Source organism: Peromyscus leucopus, chromosome 2 (assembly GCF_004664715.2).
Source record: "Peromyscus leucopus breed LL Stock chromosome 2, UCI_PerLeu_2.1, whole genome shotgun sequence".
NCBI lineage: Eukaryota > Metazoa > Chordata > Mammalia > Rodentia > Cricetidae > Peromyscus > Peromyscus leucopus.
Genome location: NC_051064.1, coordinates 52,347,761 through 52,370,668, shown reverse-complemented (window position 1 = coordinate 52,370,668; position 22,908 = coordinate 52,347,761). Strand labels below are relative to the sequence as shown.

General features: G+C 45.8%; 1 protein-coding gene across 6 annotated transcripts in view; it reads left to right on the top strand.

Moving 5' to 3' along the window:
• The window catches only part of Aptx (aprataxin), a 32,122-nt gene that overhangs the window by 5,396 nt on the left and 3,818 nt on the right, over window positions 1-22,908 (top strand). For 2 of the 6 annotated variants that reach the window (XM_028884058.2, XM_037202503.1), the window contains exons 2-8: window positions 1,712-1,848; window positions 4,579-4,625; window positions 4,844-5,143; window positions 6,555-6,614; window positions 8,732-8,958; window positions 15,633-15,736; window positions 16,901-17,824. In XM_028884058.2, coding sequence (XP_028739891.2) covers window positions 1,712-1,848; window positions 4,579-4,625; window positions 4,844-5,143; window positions 6,555-6,614; window positions 8,732-8,958; window positions 15,633-15,736; window positions 16,901-17,055 — 1,030 coding nt within the window. In that variant the 3' untranslated portion in view covers window positions 17,056-17,824. Of the gene's footprint in view, window positions 1-1,708; window positions 1,849-4,578; window positions 4,626-4,843; window positions 5,144-6,554; window positions 6,615-8,731; window positions 8,959-15,632; window positions 15,737-16,900; window positions 17,825-19,322; window positions 20,333-22,908 lie in introns of those variants that run through there. The other 4 variants (XR_005090822.1, XM_037202501.1, XM_037202502.1 and 1 more) reach the window with 4 other exon arrangements.

The following is a 22,908-nucleotide window of genomic DNA, read 5'->3' as shown; positions in this document are numbered from 1 at the left end:
CATTTCTAAATAGTGTCTTCTTATAAAGCCTTCATTTTGTCCAATGGCATCTTCCAAATTAGGATCCCCCCTCCTTTTTTTTGGAGACAGAGTCTCATGTAGCCTTGGCTGTTTGGGAACTCAGTATGTACACAGGGTTGGCCTAGACCTCACAGAGATCTGCCTGCCTCTGCCTCTGCCTCCTTAGTGCTGGGGTTGAAGTCCTGTACCATGTCTGGCTAGATTAGAAGTCTTGTGTTTGGTGTTCTCCTCATTCCTTTGTTATTTTCCAAGGTTCACCGGAAGATAAGTGTATCTCCTAGATTTGCCTTCCTCCTCCTCCTGTTCCTGAGACAGGATCTCACTATGCAGTCTTGGCTGGCTTGAAACTTGATGTGTGGAGACAGAGGCCAGCATTGTCTCCACAGTAAGTTCCTGGCTAGCCAGTGCTGAAGTGAGACCCCTAGGAAAAAGGAAAGCGGTGCTAGAGGGTGCCCTCTCCTGACCTCCCTGGGAACTGCACACATACGGTGCACTTACATATATACAAGTAAAACACTCACACACATAAATCTAAAAGAAAAAAATGTTCTTCAGATCTCTGGTATCGTTATATGTATTAAGTCCCCCCCCATTCTTTTTGTTTGGAGGGGAGGGAAGTTGAAGCCAGGGCTTTGCACATGTTAGGTAAGTATTGTCCCACTGAACTACATTCCTATCCCTTATTTTGAGAGAGAATGTGTCTGTGTATGTGTGCATGTCAGTATGTGAACCACGTGCATTCAATACCTGCAGAAGCCAGAAAATGATGTGGAAAATACCCGGGAACTGGAGCTATTGTGAGCTACTATCTATCTAGGTGCAAATGCACACACTGTTCAGTCATCTCTCTTGATCCACGTCTTAATTCTTGGTTCTCTGACAGGCACACTCCTTCCCAACCCCAAACCTTGTATACATAGCCCTTCTTCATGAAATCTTTTTTAATACTCTCAAGGGTCAGCTCTATCACTGGCTAATGTCTTACAGTGCTTGGATCATACCACAGTAACTAGGGTATGAATTGTCTGCTCATATACTGTGGGGGGCCAATCTATTCCCACTTCCCCTCAGGGTACTCTTGAGCAGGAGCAGCGGGAAATATTAGAGAGAAATATAGCTAGAGAGAGAGACAGACAGAAATATAGAATAGCCTCGGGCCCTGACTATCTCTGCCAAAGAGCTTTTAAAGGAATGCCAAGGGGAGGAACAAAAGATCTCCCCCCAAGGCACAGCCAAGCGCAGATCCTTCCAACCACCTGGTAACTTTGCCCATGGTCAGATCATCCCCTTGTGCAGTTCTGCTGTGTCAGGCAAACTCAGATCTCACAAGGAAACTTCTGTGGGCTCCCCCGATATACCCTATTCCAAGCTCCTCAAATTACAGGAACAGTCTTTTACTCACTTCTGAGGGACCCTCTGCATATAGCCTAATCCCCGGAACAGGATATCAAGGAATGTGTAACAAATATTTGAATGCTTAGCATGCTTGGCAAAGGAAAATATTTCCCTGTATTATCTCATTAATTCCCAGCAGCCTCCTGAGTCCTGTCATTATCACAGCTTTATAGGGGAGGAAGTTAAGACTAGGAAGGTGAAGTCACCTGCCTCTGTGAACATCCTCGCAGTCATGTGTGGTGAGGCTGGGTGTGGCCTGGATGATTTGCTCTCCAGTGATCCTCTTTGTTTTCAGAGCGATGATGCGGGTGTGCTGGTTGGTGAGACAGGACAGCGGGCACCAGCGAATCAGACTTCCCCATTTGGAAGCAGTTGTGATTGGTCGAAGCCCAGAGACCAAGATCACAGATAAGAAATGTTCTCGCCAGCAAGGTAACTAACTGGTCATAGGAATGTGAAGATGATGACTGTTGAGTTGTAGAGGATAGTGATAACCAGTGATGCACATTTCTGGGTGTTTTTGCTGGAAAACCTATTATAATCTCAAACAGGGCTCATAAATTGTGTCCTTTTAGCTAACACAAGGGCTGGTCCATCCTGGATTCTGCCTTCACGATGTAGTAACACTTAAGGCAGGTTCGGTAAGGGATGGGAACAGTTGGCTGCCATCCTGTTCCCTTGGAGTGGCAGGGTTGAGTCTTGGACACTGCTTTGCCCAGGGGTTGTGCATTGAGCAGCAAGACAAATACCATGTCTGAGAGGCAGTGGGGATGGTGGCAGCCTTTACATCCTGCCTTACACAGAGGGTCGATCTTTGTAAGACTGTGGCAAACAGCTTGTCTATTGTATGTTTTAAGGGAAAAGCTGAGTGTACACACACACACACACACACACACACACACACACACACACACACACAGATATTTTCCTGCACACTGTGGCATGCTCACCCTTGCCTGCAGTATGTCCCCGTAACCCTAAGGTTCTGGATTCAGAGTTGGGGTTACTGCTCCAGCAGTGAGAATGGACTTTCCTGTATGAGTTAGTCAAGTGTGCTGGAGTGTTGAGCCAAGGAGGTCCAGGATACAAACTGCTGCTGCTTCCATCTGCCCGCTTCTCACAGCAGCAAGTGTAGGGATGTGGGGGTTCGCCGGCTTGCCCCCCCAGCAGCTGTGGTGTCTCTTCTTGTTCCCCGTCTCAACCCCACATACTTTTTGACTTATCTGAACATGAGTGCTTGAAGTTACCCTTCTCAAACATACTCATACTGTCCAGTCCTGCAGCGCTCTTTCTAGAACATTCTTTCCATTCCTTCAGGCCAGCTTGAACTTCTGTTTTCCAAGAACATATCTTTTACCTCTTTCTCTGTTAGGCACTTGATAGTAATATTCCCTATCCCCGAGGTTCATGTTAGGCAAGCCCTCTACCCCTTAGCTTCAGCTCCAACTCCCGCCCCCCCCACCCCCGAGACAGGGTTTCTCTGTGTAGTTTTGGGTGCCTGTCCTGGATCTCGATCTGTAGCCCAGGCTGGCCTTGAACTCAAAAGAGACTGCCTGGCTCAGCTCCAACTCTTGATAGATTTTTTTTTCCCCTAATAGTAGAAGTCTTCTCTGACCATGAGCTGGGAATTTTTTTCCTGTTGGCAGAGTCTGTGACCCCTCCTGGCTAGGGGTTCTGTCCCAGGAGGCTGCAGGGATTCATGAAAGCTGCCTCAAAGTTTTTATTTTAATTTTTGTGAGACAGGGTCTCACTGTGTAACCCTAGCTGTCCTGGGACTCACTATATGGACCAGGCTGGCCTTGAACTCACAGAGATCCACCTGCCTCTGCCTCTTAAGTGCTGGGATTTAAAGGTGTGCACCACCACAACCAGCTTCAAAATGGGGAAGATATTGAGCATTTGTTTGCTGTTAAGATTTATTTATTTATTTATTCATTTATTTATTTTTCCCAGTCAGGGTTTCTCTGTGTAGCTCTGGCTGTCCTGGAACTCACTCTAGACCAGGGTCTCATTATGTATTCATAGATGGACTGGGGCTCTCTATGTAGTCCAGGCTAACTTTGAACTCTAGAGATTCGGCCTGAAGTAAAGGAAGTAACACCATCTTGTCATGATCTTATCCTAACTCCATTTTATGTCTGTTCAGGCATTTGTCAGCCCCTAGTTCTTGAACAGTCAGGTCTGCCTTCACAATACATTTTAGAATTTCCATAACACTGACCATGGCCCAGATGCATAACTAAATATCTGCTGAATGAGAAGCCAAAGCAAATGTTACCACTAGCAGTTTCCCTAACAGACAGCTGACAATGTCATTGTGGTTTTTAACTTTAAAAAATGTTCTACTCTAAGATTTATTTTTATTATTTTTTAAAATTATATGTGTGTCTCTGAGTGGGTGTATTTAAGTACAGTTGGCTATGGAGGCCAAAGGCATCAGATTTGGAACTGGGCCAAAGGTAGGAATGAGCCATCCAGCGTGGGTGCTGGGAGCCAAACTCAGGTCCTCGGGCAACAGCAAGCAAGTGTTCTTAGCCAGTGAGCCGTCTCTCCAACCCCCCCCTCCCTCCCCCCGTTTTTAGCAGTAGTTAAGGGAGTACGTGCACTGATATAAATTATTTTGGGGGGTGAGAAGTGGGGTTTAAGATGTTCTTACATATTCCAGACTGACGTCACACACTGGCTATGCAGCCAAGGCTGGCCTTGAACTCTCACTCTTGACTCTTCTTCTCAAGTCTGGGATTACAGGCATGTGCTGTCATGCCCAGCTCATTGATGGACATTTTATGGAAGGGCTGAAGCTGTTAGAAATTGGGATTTGCCGGGCGGTGGTGCTGCACGTCTTTAATCCTAGCACTTGGGAGGCAGAGTCAGGCGGATTTCTGTGAGTTCGAGGCCAGCCTGGGCTACCAAGTGAGTTCCAGGGAAGGCGCAAAGCTAAACAGAGAAACCCTGTCTCGAAAAACCAAAAAAAAAAAAAAAAAAAAAAAAAAAAAAAAAAGAAAAGAAAAAAGAAAAAAATTGGGATTTGTAGACGCAGGCACACGCAGATCAGGCTCATCTGTGGGCTGTCTGTAGCAGTCAGGCTTTGTTGTCCTTTCGGGAAAACAGAGTACATGGTTTTGGTTGCATCTGTGTTTACTGTTTTCTTATGTCTTTCAGTACAGTTGAAAGCAGAGTGTAACAAGGGCTATGTCAAAGTAAAGCAGGTATGTGTGTTTGTTACTTGGGTTTCCATTTATTACTTGATAGTTTCCTTATGCTGTTGCTTTAGACTCTGCCAGCTAATGCAGCTCCTCTGTCAAGGGTGGAAGTGATGGAGTGAACTATAGGCAGGGTGACTGTACAGTAAGTGGTTAATACAGCAGCAGTCTATTAATGATGGCGCTGTTGTTGTTATGCTTACAGTATGATTGTGTATCCACAGGTGGGGGTCAATCCCACCAGCATTGACTCCGTCATCATCGGGAAGGACCAAGAGATGAAGCTGCAGCCTGGCCAGGTTCTCCACATGGTGAATGAACTTTATCCATATATTGTAGAGTTTGAGGAAGTAGCACAGAGTCCTGACCTAGAAACACAAAGGAAGAGAAAGAGGTCAGACTGTGATGGTGAGGAGATGGATGCTGCTCAGGAAGCGGAGTCTGGGACAGGGCTAGCACCTGGGAGCAGCCCCAGCCAGTGCTCTGTGCCTTCTAAGAAGGGCAAGGATGGAGTCACCAAAGAGGTGAGAAGAGTGTGATTGGTCGATGATGTGGAGATGAGATGAGATGTAATGACTGCCTAATTGTTTTGTACACTATAAAGCTCGGACATAGGGGAGTGGGATTAGTCATAATGAGGGTTGTTAACCATGATGAAAGAGTCACTTGTTTGTGGCCTGAAAATCACTTGGTGAATGTGCCTTTATATGCTTTTCCATTAAATTACTGGGGTAACTCATTTGAAGGAAGACAGGGCAGTCAGTAATGGCAGTGTGTCATGCTCTGCATGGCTTAGGGATTGGCCTAACTGGGGCAACAAGGGAATGAAGGAAGGCCAGACACACAGACACACAGACAGAAAATCTGGGGTTGGGTGGGCTGGTCTCTCTGTGGAGATGTATCATCAACAGCAGCCCGGAAACTCAGCATGATTCTTTTGTACATCTGAATCGAGGAGGGAGTTTGTTGTGTGTGGCTGAACAAGGAGGCAGGCTTAGGAGGTCTCTAGAAGGGAGTCGTTTCAGGCTGTAAACATCTGGGAGGAGGAAGCTGTGGTTGATAGTTTCTGCACACACTGGTCAGCCATTTGTAAACACTGGTGCTTAGACCAGAGGAAGGCTTTGCTCTCCCTCTGGGCCTCCCTCTGGGAAGGCTTTTCCATTTCCATGGTGTAGGCACTGAGGCCCTTGACCTGGCTGGTCATGTCAACAGCACACGCTCATTCAGGGCCTCCTCCACTCCCCATAATGGTGTCATTAACGTTGGACACTAGATGGGTTGTTTGCTTGTCCACCTTAATAGATATGTAATTCACGTGCTAATGTCAAAAGGAGCTGGCCTAGGCTGCAGCTGCAGTGTGAGAGGACAAAGAAGGCTGATCGTACTCTGGCAGCTCTGGCTTTATGGAGCTTTCCTGGGGATATGTGAACAGATGTCTGACCCCCCCAAATATGGCACTAATGACAAGCCAACCATTCCACCCAAGTCTAACTTGATGAACCAGCGAGTTTAATTGTGGTTACTTACAGGAGCATGGGCAGCTTATGGGTGACTCCCCCATCCTAGCTGCTTGTGTATCCTCTGGGAGGGGAGGAACCTCATGAGCCCTCTCATGAGTCCTCCCCATCCCCCAACAAGGGGATGTTATTTGGCCCAGTCTTGAGAAAGTCTTCTTCAGGTAATCCCACCTGCTCTTACTCAGGACGGCAGTCTGCACAGAAGACAGAGTTCCGCAGCAGTCTCCGTCCTCCACCCAGTTCTGAGTATCGGAAGACAGCAGGGAGGCCTTGGTCCTAGAGGGCGATAGACCGAAGTAAAGGAAGTTGAATTCCCAAAAACTAATGTGACGTCCATGTTTGATTTGCACTTTGCTGTCATGCAGTGTTAGCTACATTTAATTACTGGCATTTATATTTACATTGTCTATGTTTTTAGGAGTCACTGGGCCACTGGAGTCAAGGCTTGAAAGTTTCTATGAAAGACCCCAAAATGCAGGTCAGAATAAAATTATATAATTTAAGTATCTGTCATGTTGTACACGACCATTCTACAGAACTCATAATTATAAATGAAGCCAAAGGATTCTGGCTTTGGTTCTGGATTCTGATTACTGGACTTTTCTGTGAGAACACGTGGCTTCCACATTGGTACTAAAGTCGTCGCTAGACTCATGACCTTTTGCTTGCATTCTTTCCGTCATGTCACTGAATACTGCTCTCTCCTGATCTCCTTTCTGAGTGGTGACAGTACTCACACTTACAGCTGTGTCCGCATAGATGTACAGACGTTATAGGCTGGGAGCCACATAGGAAGGACAATGTGGGCTTTTATCTTTCTGGCTTTGGGCTACCTTGCTTAATATACTTTCTACGTCCATCCATTTTCCTGTAGATTTTGTGATTTCATTTTTCTTTTTCTTTCTTTCTTTCTTTCTTTTTTTTTTTTTTTTTTTCAAGACAGGGTTTCTCTGTGTAGTTTTGGAGCCTGTCCTGGCTGTACTGTAGACCAGGCTGGCCTCGAACTCACAAAGATCTGTCTGGCTCTGCCTCCCCAGTGCTGGAATTAAAGGTGTACGCCACCACCGCCTGGCCATTTTTCTTTTTCTTTCTGAAAAAATTTATTGATTTAATGTGTAGGGTGTTTTGTCTGCATGTGTGTCTATGCACCATGTATGTGCTTGGTGCCTGAGGTTGCCAGAAGAAGGTGGATCTTCTGAGATTGGAGTTACAGGTGATTGTGAACCATCTTGTGGGTACTGGGAATCAGACCTGGGTTCTCTGGAAGAGCAACCAGTGTTCCTAACTACTGAGTCATCTCTCTAGCCTCCCCCCCCCCCTTTTAAATTGACACAGGGTCTCTTATATAGCCCTGTACTCTGGGTGTCCTGAAACTTGCTTTCTAGACCAGGCTGTCCTCAAACTCATAGAGGTTTTTCTGCCTTTGCCTCTTCCTCCTGAGTGCTGGTATGCCTCTATACGCAGCCTCTGATTTCCTGAATAATACTCCATTTTCTCTATATAACACATTTTCAGTTTCCATACATCAGTTGATGGATATATGAATCATGAAAGAGCACATAAACTAATTGTTTTCTAGTTTGAACACTGGCATAGTTTTTTCTTTTTCTTCCTTTTTTTGTGCATGCAATTATAATTGATAATGAAAGTGTTAAACCCTGAGTGACGCTCCAACTTCGGAATGGCCATTCTAGCTATATAAAAGTTCACTGAGGGTTGGGGATCTAGCTCAGTGGTAGAGCGCTTGCCTAGCAAGCACAGGCCCTGGGTTCGGTCCTCAGCTCCAGAAAAAAAAAAGCTCATTGAGATTTATAGCATTTGGGGATGGGCAAGTGTTTGTTGAGTGACTGCTTTAATCTAGCTATGTGATGGATTTTATTTGTGAGTTTGTTACAATAAAGTGCTTTTATAAAATTTTTAAAAATTGTAACTGGAGGTCTTTGGAGAGCAGCTTACTTTTTGTCTGCTGTTGAGAAACTGGACTGGCAGGGTGGCTTAGTGGGTAAGGGTGCTTGCCGCCAAGGCTGATGACTTGAGTTTGGTCCTTGGAATCAACCTGGTAGAAGGAGAGAACCAACTCCTTAAATTGTCCTATGATTTCCCCAGATAAGTAATAAATGTGAAAAAAATTGTGCTAACCTGGGCATGGTCCCTTTGAAGGGACCATCAGATAATGCGTGGTGACTGTAGTAACAGCTGTCTTCTTGTCAGAAAGCAGCCATCATCCTTGGATTAGGGCTCCTTGAAATCTACACATGTATTCCAGGTCTGTGTTCGAGAGGCTGAGGTTGAATTCTACTTGTGGAGATTTCACATTGAGGCCTTGAGAAGGCTTTTGTGCTCTGTATCTTCTCTGTGTATTCTATGTAGTGTGGTGTTTGAAAACACAGGCTCTGGAGTCTATGGAATTTGGGTTGGAACCCTCGATTCCTCACTGTGTAATTATGTGACTGGTGGAAGACGCTTTCAGTGTCTGCTCTCACCTCTTAAAAGTTTTTGCACAAGGTTTTGTAAGTAAGTGACCGAATGAGTGTGACAGCGCATGTACAAAGATCCTCACTGATGTCTCTTTCCTTCCTGTGTGCTCCCTGCTAGGTTTACAAAGATGAGCTGGTGGTGGTGATTAAGGATAAATATCCCAAGGCCCGTCACCATTGGCTGGTCTTACCCTGGGCCTCCATTTCCAGTCTGAAGGTTGTGACCAGTGAACATCTTGACCTTCTCAAACATATGCACACTGTAGGGGAAAAGGTGATTTCGGATTTTGCTGGATCCAGCAAACTGAGATTCCGGTTGGGTTACCATGCTATTCCCAGTATGAGGTAAGCCTTGGGGTGAGGTGGTGCCCTCTGGTTTGGTCCAGGTGATCAGTGTGAACTTGAGAGTCTGGTAGTTTCCAGGCCCAGGGGAGGTGGGATGTGTCTGAGCAGGTGGGCTGAATCTTGCACCTGCCACACTTGCCTTGAGCAGCCCAAGTTCCTGCTTCTGCCTGCCTGTAATTCAGTCCCTTGACATTGTTGATTTCTCTCAGAATGTAAGCTTTTTAACACGCAGGCTAGATGAAATGGCTTTATTACCAGTAGATGAGGACTTATTGTCAGTGGCTTGTTAAAATTCTCGGAGTTACCTATCACTCTTAAATGACTGAGGACCATTGCTGTAAAGGAAACAAAACACCATACACATCTGCAAATAGAAGCTTCGGGTGTGTGCAGTTTCAAATCAAGTGAAGGGAAGGTGGGGTCTGCTCTGTGTGGCTTATTTGCACAAGGGTTTGGGGCAGAATGATTGCTTTTCCTCACAGAGCGCGTGCAGGACAAATTCATTCAGTTTATTTGGTCTGAGCAATAAGATAATGAGTGCATGGACTGTACCTCTGGGATATACCCTCAGAACCCCCTTTAAAAAACTGCACTAAAATAAACAACATAAAATTTACATTTTAGAAGTTATTATTTTGTTTAATATTTTGAGACAGTTTTTTTTTTTTTTTTTTCCTGTGGTGGTTTTGTTTTGTTTTTTTTGAGCAGGGTTTCTCTATGTAGCCTTGGCTGTCCTGGAACTCACTCTGTAGACCAGGCTGGCCTCAAACTCAGAGATTCACCTGCCTCTGCCTCTCAGGTGCTGGGATTAAAGGCGTGCGCCACCACTGCCCAGCTATTTTGAACTCTTCTTACATGAACTTCCCAGGCTGGGGCTACAGTGTTCACTACTGTACCTGGGTAACCATTTAAAAATTTTTTTGCGATTTATTTATTTTTATTTTATGTGTATGGTTGTTTTGCCTACACGTATATCTATGTACCACATGTGTGCCCGATGCCCATGGAGGCCAGCAGAGGACATGGGATCCCTAGGAACTGGAGTTAAGGTTGATAGTTAACTGCTGTGTTGGTGCTGAGCATTGCACCTGGGCCCCCTGGAGGAGCAGTCAGTGCTCTTAACTGCTGCTCTGCAGCCCTTAGCATAGTTCATTAAGCATGCTTTCATTCCTCTATTTGTATCTTTGTCTATTTACTTATTTGGAGATAGGACTCCAGGTAGCCAAGACTGGCCTTGTATTCTGACCCTCCTGCCCCTGTCTCCAAATGCTGGGGTTATAGGCATATGCCATTATGTCTGCTTTATGCAGTGTTGGGGACCAAACCCAGTACTTTATGCAGGCCGGATAAACACTGTTTCAGCTGGGTGACATCTCTAGCTCGATGATGGAATTTTTAAATAAATAAATGTAATAGAAAGGAAAATGTGCGAGTGAGATACTTTCTAAAAACAAACAAAACCAAACAACAAAGGAAAGCATATTTTCCTACTATAAAGCAATATTTTTAATTTAGAAAATACAAAAATGTAAGATGTGAAATAGAGCGAAGACCTGCTGACTAAATGCTATACTTGTTTGAATTTCACCTGTTTTTACTAAAAGGTTCTTGTCCTGCTTCAGGATTCATGTAACATTTACTTTTTTGTCTGTCCTTAGCCTCCAGTCTGAGGTCCTGACCTTGATACCTTTGATGGGTACAGGCTGTCTGTAGGATGTCTGTCTTGTCTTTGTTTTTTTTTTTTTTTGGAGGTCCAGGCTGGCCCTGAACTCCCCACATGGCCAGGTTGTCTTCAATTCATGATCCTTTTGCTTCTGTCTCCTGAGTGCTGGCCTTAGGTGTGAGGCTCATGCTTGGCAGGGAGATCTCTTTCAGTTTGGGTGTATCATGCTATCTGTGGTGTTCTCATCATGTCAAAGGTGCGTGGTGTTGAGGTGACTTGTGACCTATGTGTTAATCTTGGTCATTTGTTGAAGTGTGGCCTGCCAAGGTTTTTTACTGAGTTACTGTTTTTCCTTTTTAACTGATGACTATTTTGGGGGAAATATTTTAAGACTATTACTGTCTCGTTGCTCAAGCTTAGACCCATTATTTTATTATCTATTGGTAGGTTTTATTTTACTTTTATTTTTCATTGATTTGCTTGAGACATGCTTCACTCTGTATCCATGGAACTTTGTTTTGCTCAGGCTGACCTTGAACTCAGAGTTGTCACCCTGCCTCAGTTTCCCTAGTGCTGGATCACTAATTTGATGCACCACACTGAGCTGTATTGCTGGCACTTGCCTGCAATGCGATTACTGTGCTCTTTTCCCAGGGATGGTTTCCACTTCTCCATCTAATAACTGCGCTGTTGTGTGTGGAGGCTCTGTCTCCCTCGTTTCAAGTATAGGCTCATGGGTGTTCTGTAGATTCTAATTCAGTACTTTATTTATGTTGATTTATTTATTTCTTGAGCCTTAAATTGTTTCATCTTTGATCACTTTAGGTTGGCTTTCTCACTCCATGCCTCTTACAGTTTCTAAGGTTTACTTTACTTTCTGTTCCTACACGGTACCACAGTCTCATCATCTCCAGAGAGGCCGAGATACTAGGTTTCTATGAGAGAAGTGGTTGACTTTAGGGTGTCTTTGCTTCTACATCCTCTCAGCAGGTAGAGCAGGAAATAACACGCAAATCCTGAGCCCTCTGCCCACCCCTGACTCTGTATTCACATATGTAATTCCTGCTGGTTCTCCTCCCAGACTTGACCCTTAGCTTCCGGGTCATGCTGGTACCACTCCTCCTAGTCCATCTCTACAAGCAGCTCACATCTTGTTTTCCCGGTTCCTTTTTGTGTGTCTTCTTTCTCTCCCAGTGAGAAGATGGGTGTCATTCATTACAATGAGTTCACTTACATGCTCAGTCCTAGCACATGTCTAATACAGTTATAAAGTTACTAACCCATCTCCTGTGCAAAGACATCTACTGTAGTACAGTGTTTGTGAAAAGCCCACCCCCCCAGTGTTATAGTATCTAGCCAAAATACTGTTTTCCAAAGTTAGTTATTTTTGTTCTCACCCTCTTCGATGGGGTTCCTTTCTTCATTTTTATTCACTTTATTTGTTGCTGCTTATATACCATTTTGGATTCTGTACACATACTGGTAGCTTCTGATTATTAATGATTCAAAATGAAATACTACTAATTCCAAAAATGAAAATTATACAAAAAGTCATTCTACTTAGTTTAACAAAGTAAAACTATGTGCGTGTGTGCATGTATGCATGAGTGCATGTGGAGGTCAGAGGTCAACCTCAAGTGTGTTCCTCCTCAGGTGCATCCATCTTGTTTTTTTGAGACAGGGACTCTCACTGACCTGGGACCTGCTGAACCCAGGAATCCACCTGTCTCCACCTCCCTAGAATGGGACTTCAAGTACATGACACCGTGACTGACTTTTTTTTTAATGTGGGTTCTAGGAACCAAACCTCAGATTCTCATGCTTGAGACCAAGCACATTATCAACAGAGCTATCAACTCAGCCTGAACAACTACTAGTTGAACCCAGCTTCTTTTCTCTGCCCCTTTCTCCATCTCAGCAGGTGCCACTGCCCCAAACTGCACCTGTAAGGTAGTAATCTTGTGGGATTTGTTCCGAAATGTGACCAGAGTCGGGCTGTTTCTTGTCATCTGCTGCAGCCCGGCTCTGGGTCAGCTGTGCTGGTTTTAGCCGCTGACTGTTGCAGTTCTTTGTAGCAGGTCTCCCCATGTTCTGCCTGCCCTGCCCTCCATCCTTTGTCCCAGCAGCCAGGGCGCTCTGATCCAGGTAAAGCAGGATAATGTCTTCTGCCGAAGCTCTTCCAGCAGCCCCTAATGTAGCCAGGATAAAGCACAGTGCTCTTAGAGGCTTTTAGGCCCGTTATGATCTGGCCCTGCTGACCCCCTGCTGACCCCTGCTGACCCCTGCTGACCCTCTGCTGACCCTCTGCTGAACCCCTGCTGACCCTCTGCTGACCCCCTGCTGACCCCCTGCTGACCCCCTGCTGACCCTCTGCGGAATCCCTGCTCCTTGGCTCTAGTATTTCTGGCATACGCTGTGGCCATATCATCTGTCTTTGGGGTCCATGTTTGCACCAAGCTGCTTCTTGCCCCCGGATTTGAACTTGGCCTCTACACTTGGAGACACATGGCCTCTGCCTTCTCTGGGCACTGTTAACTAGCTCTAGCCCTAGTCACTAGCCCGCTTCTCTCTTCTCTTTTCCCCTTTCCTTCCTTCCTCCTTTCAATTTCTTCTTTTGTTCTTTATTAGTGTATATTAAGTATGTATAATAGGTTTTATTATGACATTTTCATATATGTGTATAATGTATATTGATCATATCCTGGTATTCTTTTTTTTTTTTTTTTTTTTTTTTGTTTTTTGTTTTTTCGACAGGGTTTCTTTGTGTAGTTTGTGCTTTCCTGAACTCACTTGGTAGACCAGCTGCCTCGAACTCACGAGATCCCTGCTTGCCTCCAAGTGCTGGATTAAGGTGTGCGCACCACCGCCCGCTATATCTGGTTTCTTGCCTTATTCACTGATCCTTTCTCTTCCCAACTTTTTTTTTTTTTTTGAGGCGGGTTTTTACTGTATAGTCCAGGCTGGCCTTAAATTCAGAATCCTTCTACTTCAGCTTCCCAAGTGCTAGGATCTAAGGCAGGTGCCAGCATGCATGGCACCTTCTTCGTTTTCCTTTAGTGCTTTGGATTTTTTTTTTTTTTTTTTTGCTTATTTGTCTTTCTTCATTAGAATGTAATTATTCTCAATGCAAAGTCCTTTCCTATATTACTCACTACTAAATTCCCAGTTCTTGGTTTGATTAGGTACTTATTAAGCGCACACACACAGCACACACACACACACACACACACACACACACACATACACACACACGAGACCAATTGCTGCTTGCTTGCTTATTTATTTATTTGTTTGTTTATTTGCGACAGGACCTTACTGTGCAGCTCTGGCTGGCCTGGAATTTGTTATGCAAACCAGGCTTCTCTCGAACTCACAGAGATCCTTCTGTCTTTTCCTTCAGAGTGCTGAGATTAAAGGCATGAGATCCTTCTGTCTTTTCCTTCAGAGTGCTGAGATTAAAGGCATGAGATCCTTCTGTCTTTTCCTTCAGAGTGCTGAGATTAAAGGCATGAGATCCTTCTGTCTTTTCCTCCAGAGTGCTGAGATTAAAGGCATGAGATCTTTCTGCCTTTTCCTTCAGAGTGCTGAGATTAAAGGCATGAGATCCTTCTGTCTTTTCCTTCAGAGTGCTGAGATTAAAGGCATGAGATCCTTCTGTCTTTTCCTTCAGAGTGCTGAGATTAAAGGCATGAGATCCTTCTGTCTTTTCCTTCAGAGTGCTGAGATTAAAGGCATGAGATCCTTCTGTCTTTTCCTTCAGAGTGCTGAGATTAAAGGCATGAGATCCTTCTGTCTTTTCTTCAGAGTGCTGAGATTAAAGGCATGAGATCCTTCTGTCTTTTCCTCCAGAGTGCTGAGATTAAAGGCATGAGATCTTTCTGCTTTTCCTTCAGAGTGCTGAGATTAAAGGCATGAGATCCTTCTGTCTTTTCCTTCAGAGTGCTGAGATTAAAGGCATGAGATCCTTCTGTCTTTTCCTTCAGAGTGCTGAGATTAAAGGCATGAGATCCTTCTGTCTTTTCCTTCAGAGTGCTGAGATTAAAGGCATGTACCACCATCCCTGGCCTTCCCCTCACGTTATGAGACAGGGGCACTCACTGAACCTGGAGCTTGCTGATTTGACTAGACTGGCTGGCCGGCGAGCTCCACCTCCTCGGTGCTAGGAGTGTGCAGTTGCTGCGCCTGGCTTCTTCTCCTGATGGCTGAGGATTAGATTAGGCCCTTGTGCTTGCACGGTGTCTCAGTTAGGGTGACTGTTGCTGTGATGAAGCACCATGACCTAGGAACTTGAGGAGGAAAGGGTTTATTTGGCTTACACTTCCATATTGCTGTTCTTCATCAAAGGAAATCAGGACAGGAACTCAAACTGGGCAGGAACCTGGAAGCAAGAGCTGATGCAGAGGCCATGGAGGGGTGCTGCTTACTGGCTTGCTCAGCCTGCTTTCTTATAGAATCCAGGACCACCAGCTCAGGAATGGGACGACCCACTGTGGACGGGGCCCTCCCCCATCAATCACTAATTAAGAAAATGCCCCACAGGCTTTTATCCAGCCTGATCTTAAGGAGGCATTTTCTTTTCTTTCTTTTTTTGTTTCTGCTTTTGTTTTTTCAAGACAAGGTTTCTCTGTGTAGCCCTGGCTGCCCTGGAACTCACTCTGTAGACCAGGCTGGCCTCAAACTCATATTGATTCCACCTGCCTTTGCCTTCTGACTGTTGAGAATAAAGGCGTATGCCACCACCACCTGGCTGGAGGCATTTTCTTAATTGAGGGTTCGTTCCTCTTCTCAGATGACTTCAGCTTGTGTCAAGTTGACATGGAACTGTCCAGCACACGTGGCAAGCACTTCACTCCCTCTGTTATCTCCCAAGCACATTAACTGTTCTCAACTAAATGAATGGGTATATTGCAGTAAATGAGCACAGCATCAGAACTTTATGTACCTGTATTTACGTTGACTAAACCATAGTTTTTAATACTCAGTTCTCTTTTGTTTTTCAACTATCAACTAGCCATGTACACCTTCATGTGATCAGCCAGGATTTTGATTCTCCTTGCCTTAAAAACAAAAAACATTGGAATTCTTTCAATACAGAATACTTTCTGGACTCACAAGGTAAATAGTATTCTATTTTTTTTTTTTAATTTAATTCATTTTCTTAGATGTCTTACTACCTGACTCAGTTGTTTTCTAAGTAACAACCTGGCCTCAAATGACCCACATACATTTAGTGGTCTCTATAATACATGCACTCCTAAAATGAACAAGGGTGTTTCATTGTAATAGGATTGCTACTTGGCCGTGAGCATCCTCGAGGGACCCAGTCAGCTGTTATGTCGGGCTCAAAAGTGTTTCACTTTGACAGCAGAGGAGTTAATGTCTACCCAGTATGCCAGTGATCTGGAGCTAGTAAGCCGGGTTCGCTCTTGGCTGGGAAGACGTATGTGAGCAGGTTCTGGATCTGAGGGTTGCTGGGCCTGTGCCAGCCAGGCCTCGCTGTTTGTCGCAGTGACAGAACACCTGATGTAACCTGAGAAATGAAAGCTGTGCTTAGGTTCAGAGTTGCAGAGGACTCGTCTGCGGCTCTGTTGCTATGGTGATGAGGTAGAACACTGGCAGGGAGGGCGAGGAGGAGCGGAGCTGCTCACTTATTGGTAGCCAGCGATTGAGAGAAAGAGGAGAGAGGGGCTTAGGGAAGGGACTTGGGACAAAACACAGCCTCAAGGATGTCCCCAGTGACCTATTTTCTCCAGCGAGGTCCCACCCCCTAAAGTTTCTACCATCTCACCAAATAGCACCGACAGCTGGGGCCACACGTGCAGCCCGAGGCTTTAGAGGGGACACTTCATGTCTCAACTGTTCCTTGTCTCTTCTGGCAGGAGTTGAGCAGGAGTGTGGGGCTCTGTCCTGTTGGTACTGCTTCGTGGATACTGTGTATATGTGGGGGTGTAAGCATTTCCCAGAATATTTTCTCTGTAGCCAGTACCGCTGCATCGCTAATGAGGCAGCGGCCATTTAGCAAAGGGGCACCTGGGGAAAGCAGGGTGAGAAGCTCATGATGTGGTAGTGGAGTGTGTCCTGAAGGAATGTATCGTCTCAAAGGTAGGTTGCTCAGACGTAGAAGCTGGTCAAGTGCATTTCCCAGTGTGAAGTCCAACTTCAAGCTCATGAGCTTTAGGACACCAGAGGTGTTGATAGAGGCAGGTTTCCAGCCTCTTCCTTGGCATCTTCTTGGCTGTCCAGAGTAGCTGGGATCTGAACCTTACCTCCTGCTTGCAGCTGTGATCCAGATGGTCGAAGAGGCTGGCAGAGTGACTGTTCAAGATGGGACTTCTGAACTCCTGAAGCTGCCTCTTCGTTGCCACGAGTGTCAGCAGCTGCTGCCCTCCATCCCGCAGCTGAAGGAGCACCTCAGGAAGCACTGGGGCGGGTGACTGTCCCCGAGGCCGGGTGCAGTGCCAGCGTGTGTCCGTGTCACCTGTGCCCATGCAGTCCTGAACTAAAGCATGCAGCTTTTCAAAACAAGGCTTATTTATTCTTGAGCGGCCACACACAGGGGGACTGGTAGTTCAGGATGGGGAATTTGGGTTTGTGTGGGTGCATTCTCTGGTGATGGAAGCTGGGACGTCCTGCCTGATCACCCTACCAGGACCATGTCAGGCCTGACTAATGAGGGAGAGGAGAGCCAGCCTGAGACTCGAATGCAGGCTGTGGAAGCAGAGCGATGGTAATGTATTTTGTCCCTACCCTGCCCCCTCCAGACTGTGTCGTATCTTATCATCAGGGTAGCTGAGGGTCTGAGGGGGTCTAGTTCTCTGACTTTAGTCTGCTCCCTCTGTGAGGAGGCTTCCAGTCCACTATACCAGGCTGAGTGTCTGGGTGAAAATAGGTGGCAGTCATCTGCACAGAGATGAGGTGCATGTGACCGAGCCAGGGCAGAGGACGTGGTGATGTTTGGCCCAGTGTTAACAGAACAGTCTGTGCCGAGGGCAGCTGGGGCAGTGAGTACTGTCAGCTTCAGGCAGAGGTTCTTCTGCGGCCTCAGCCGCTGCTCTTGAGAATTACAGAACATACAGCAAACTTCAGATAAAGTTCCCCAGTGTGCCTTGGAAAAACAAATGTTGCAAAGGACAGTTCATTTAATTTCTGCCTAATGCCATGTAATTTAGCACATCAATATTAAAATGAATATTTGATTAGAAACTGCAAGGAGTGGATGTATCAGACCCTGCAAGAATGTCAGCTGTAATGAAGAACATTTGAAGAATGAGGTGACCATGCCTACACTCTTCATTCTGCCCCAAATAGATTTTTTTAGGGTTGGAGAGATGACTTAACGGTTAAGAGTGTGTGTTGCTCTTCTAGAGGACTTGAGTTTTGTTCCCATCACCCACCTCAGGCAGCTTACAACCACCTATAGCTCCAGGGGATCTGACACCCTCTTCCTAATCCCATGGATGCTGCACCCAAGTGCACAAATCCGAACACACACACATTCATACATAATCAATATCTTAAAAATTAGATCCCTTAAAGGGAAAAATGTAAACAATGACTTGGAGGAACCAGAAAAAGGACACAAAGTATTGAGGTATATTCATCTCCTAGCCCTCCTCTCCCAAATGGGCTGTCATCACTAGGGGGGAAAAGACTTTCTGAACTCTGGATGTAGCCCTAGCTATCCTGGAACTCATTATATAGACCAGGCTAGACTTGAATTTGCAGAGATCTGCCATTCTGTGCCTCTAGGGTACTGAGATTAAAGTACACCACCACCACAGTAAAAAACAAATAAATAGATCAATGAGTGAATGAATGAATAAATGAATGAATAAATAAAAGCAAATATACAAGGGTTAGGTAAACATTGCCTGTATTTAAAAAAAGTCAGTGTTTTCTGGAAGTGAAATAACGTCATGCACTGTTCCCTTTTGCAGAAATGCTCACATCCACCACCTGCTTCTAGATTGTTGTTCTTTCCTTTTGAATGTTGATAATGGATTAGTTAACCTCACTTTCATGTCAACTCGAAGCTCTGCTCTCACCCAGCTCACATACAGTATGCCGAATGCTCTTGAAGGAAAGTATTTGAATATTTGACAACTAGGATTCTGTCTAAATAACAGGTTGTTTGATTCCTAGGCCTCAGTTTCCAGCTCTTGGGTACTTCCCATCCACACAGTGCTGTAGGATTGCCTGTCACTCAGGTTTCATAGTGCACCAGGGCATTCACATTTTGGAGGTGTACAATGGAGCATCATTTAAGCCACAAATAAGAAGGAAATCTTGTTCTTTGAGGGAAGACAGACACACTGGAGATCATCCTGTAAAACAAACCCAGCAGACTCGGAATGACAATTGCTTCACATTGGTGGTTTCAAAGTTCTGGGCTCCATAGTGAGGCAGAATATTGTGGAGGTAGAAATGTGCAAAACCTACTTGCCATGTGGGACAGAAGAGCAGAGACAGCACTTGTTTACTCTGAAATAGGCCTTATGTAGCTAAGGCTAGCCTGGAACTCATGTAGCTCAGGTTGGTCTTGAATTCAAGACCCAACTGTCTTAGCCTCCCAAGTTCGGATTACAGGCATGTGCTACCACGCCTGGCTAGGAAGCGTCCTCGGAATACTGGTTGCAGGCCAGGAGACACCCCCATATGTAGGCTACCAGTCAACTAACCTTTCTGTGGTTGAACCCTGCAGGTAAGAGGTGGAGGCCAGGGCAGAGGAGGGGCTCCTGGGGCTGTGTGAAGAGCCAGTGGATCAGCTGGATTCTTACCTGCTACTGACAGCATTTCCACACCACAGACACACTCGCTTACGGCAGCTGGGAACTTTAGCATTCAAGGACCCAGGTGTATAGGAGGTCAAGATCCTCAAATGCAGCTGATTCTGCCTGGCCAGGAGGGAGAAGAGACTCAGGATTTAGAGAGGCCCCAGTATGTAAACCTGTTTGAACTTGACCTGACAAGCTGACAGTATATGCGTCTTCTTCATGTGGATGAGAATAAGGAGCCTGCTGCACGTACACACCTTTAACCCAGGTCCCTGAGTCCCAGGCCCATGTGAGGCACAACCATATGACCTTACAGCGTGGGGACCCTGTTTCCCGTGGGGTCCTTTATCACCTTCACAATGAATTCGGACTCCCTGGAAGTCAATAGGACACCAGGAAGATTCTGTTGAGTGAGCAAAGCTGTCAGGTGCTTTGCAAGCCAACAGTCCAGAGACTTTCTTTCACACTGGAATGCAACCTGCAAGTCTGCTGTCTGGTCAGCCAGTTAGTTCACCCGACAAGCCTCCTTGCCATCCTTTACAGGCAGAGTGTCTCATAGCTGGGAACACGGGGGCTGTAAAGACTGTTTTCCACCTCATGTTGCAGATTGTCAGCTAACCTGGTGATAAGCCCCCCACTCCCAGCAGTTCAGAGCTTTCTTCTCACTTTGGTCACCAGGTGGCAGCATGTGAACAGAGAATTCTCAATCAGCTATTAGCCTAAGGGTTTGGGGAAGATATTATGTAAGTCTCCTGTAAGTAAAATACATACGTGTCTTAATTCTTTTATCAGCGTATGTAAATTGCACACAGTAATAGTTTCATTGCAACACCTCCATACGTGGATGTGATGTACTTTGGTCATGTTTACCTCCTAAAAGGGTTTTTCTTTTGTTGTCCCCCCCCCTTTTTTTAAAAGCAGGGTCTCATGTAATTTAGACTGGCCTGGAGCTCACCGTGTAGGGAGGGTTATCTTGAACTCCTGATCCTCCTGTTATAGCTGCCCCCACTCTCCCAGGGCTGGGACTACGGTCTGTCCCCTCCCTTTTATTTATTTATTTTTGGTTTTGAGACAAGGTTTCTCTGTGTAACCTCCCTGGCTGTCCTGGAACTCGCTCTGTAGACCAGGCTGTCCTCGAACTCAGAGATCTGCATACCTCTGCCTCCTGAGTGTGGGATTAAAGGTGTGCACCACCACCACGCCTGGCTTTACGCCCCCACCTCCCTATTTAAAATAAGGCTAATAACCTAATTTAAATCGGAATTTGAAAGAAAAACATGTATAGGTGATTAGAATTCAACACATACACAACCAACTGACAGGAAAGGACATTTGGCTCTGAGGAGAAAGCCAATTTTAAGGTGGCTGGTTGGACTTGGGAGCTGAGTCCTGACCCTGCACTCATGAGGGTCTTTGGAGCATGTTAAATGCCTTGGTGAGCATTAAAATATGCTGCCTCATTTTCTCTTGTTTCTTATTTGGATCCCAATTTAGTGATGCTCTTTAAAATATTTTCATTATATCTTTAAAAATATCATACAGTGTATCACCCCCACCCCCACTCCCCACCCCTGAGACAAGAGTTTCTTTGTGTAGCCCTGGCTGTCCTGGAACTAACTCTGTAGACCAGGCTGGCCTCGAACTCACAGAGTGCTGAGATTAAAGGCATGCACCACTACCAGCCATATGATGTATCTTGATCATATTCACCCCTCCCCCACCAGCATCTGGATCCACTCTCCCTGTGTCCCCATGTTATTTGTTATTTTACTAAATAGCCCATGGGATCTTGTTGGTGCTGTCTGTATGCTTGTGGGTAGGAGGCCATCCATTGGAGAGTGAGCCACCTCCTTTAGAGAAAACTGACTCTCCTTCCCCCAGAAGCCACCATTTCATTGAATTTCAAGGCTGCCGCGTCCCTGTCATGTTTAGACGACACTAGGTCAGAACAGGTCCCGTCCTCTGAAGGCCCCGTCCTCTGACTCCTACCATCTCCCCTCTCTCCTGAGATGTTGCCCGAGTCTTAGGTGTGGGAGTTGCAGTGCAGGTGAACTAGTTGGGGCTCGCCACCCTCCACCACTTACTCTCTGCATTTTGGCCGGCTGTGGATCTCTATGGTTGCCTCTGTCTACTGTAACAAGAAGCTTCTTTGATGAGTGGATGAGATCTAACTTACCTGTGGGATAAGTATTTAAAATGCAGCAAGAAACTATTGGTTAAGGAACGTGGCAGTGGTAAGGTGTTCTCTAGCCACTCACTGGTAGTTTTTGCCTTATTTACATACAGTACCAGATAGGAAATCCCTCCTATTGAGTCAGCCTTAAGTCTAATGAGACATCCCTGGTTACCCCCGAGATGATAATGCCACTGTTGCACCATTGGAGATGCCGTTGCTGTGGTTTGTCCTGCACAGCTGGGTAGGAGTCCGGATGGCTTTCTCTCCGGAAGCTTGCATAGCACCTTCTGATACTACGAAAGTGAGTCGTCAGGGAGGAGGCTTCCAGGTCAGTCCCAGTTTGACTCTCCCAGTTCCTGTGTCCCAAGAGTGTGATATCATCAGCCATAGGGTCTTGCCTTCAAGCTTTGTGAGCTTGACAACCTGCGTTGGATCTCTGGAGCCCATATAGTGGAAGGAGAGAACTGACTCCCGCAAGCTGTCTCTGACCTCTGTGTGCACTGTGGCAATGCACTTCCTAAAAATAGATACGTGTAAAACAAAAACCAGAAACAATCGTCAGAACTGATGGATAGTTACAGCAGCCTATCCTCCTTGGGAGTAATTGGTCAGTCATTTTGGAGCTGGTGTCTCGGGGTGTGTGTTGGAAGTCAGGCCTCTCCTGATTTAGGTCCCCCCCCATTTATTGACAATAGATTCTTTTCTCATGCAATATATCCTGGTTACAGTTTCCTCTCCCTCTACTCCCAGTTCCACCCCACCTCCCCTCCCATCTGGATCCACTCCCTTTCTGTCTCTCATTAGAAAAGAACAAGCTTCTAAGAAAGAACAAAGCATGACAAAATAAAGTAAGATAAAACAGAAACTATCACATTGATGTTGGACAAGGCAAACCAACAGAAGGAAGAGAGCCCAAGAGAGGGCACAAGAGCCAGAGACTCTTGTTTACAATCTCAGGAGTCCCATAAAAAGACTAAACTGAAAGTATAATATATACGAAGAGGACCTGGTGTAGACCCATGTAGGCCCTGTTCTTGCTCCCGCAGTCTCTGTGAGTTCACATGAGCTTTGCTCATTGACTTAGAGGGCCTTGTTCTCCTGATGTCCTCTGTACACTCTGGTTCTTACAATCTTTCTGCCTCCTCTTCTGTGGGGTTCCCTGAGCTCTGAGGGGAGGAGTTTGATGGGAACATCCCATTTAGGGCTGTGTGTCCCAAGGTGTCTCTGTGTGTGCGTGCACATGTGTATTCTGACTTAGGCTTTTAGTAGGGGCTTTTACTGCAGATTCAGGAGCTTTCCCGAAGGTGGGTCATGAGGCTGCCATGTCAGGAAAGGAT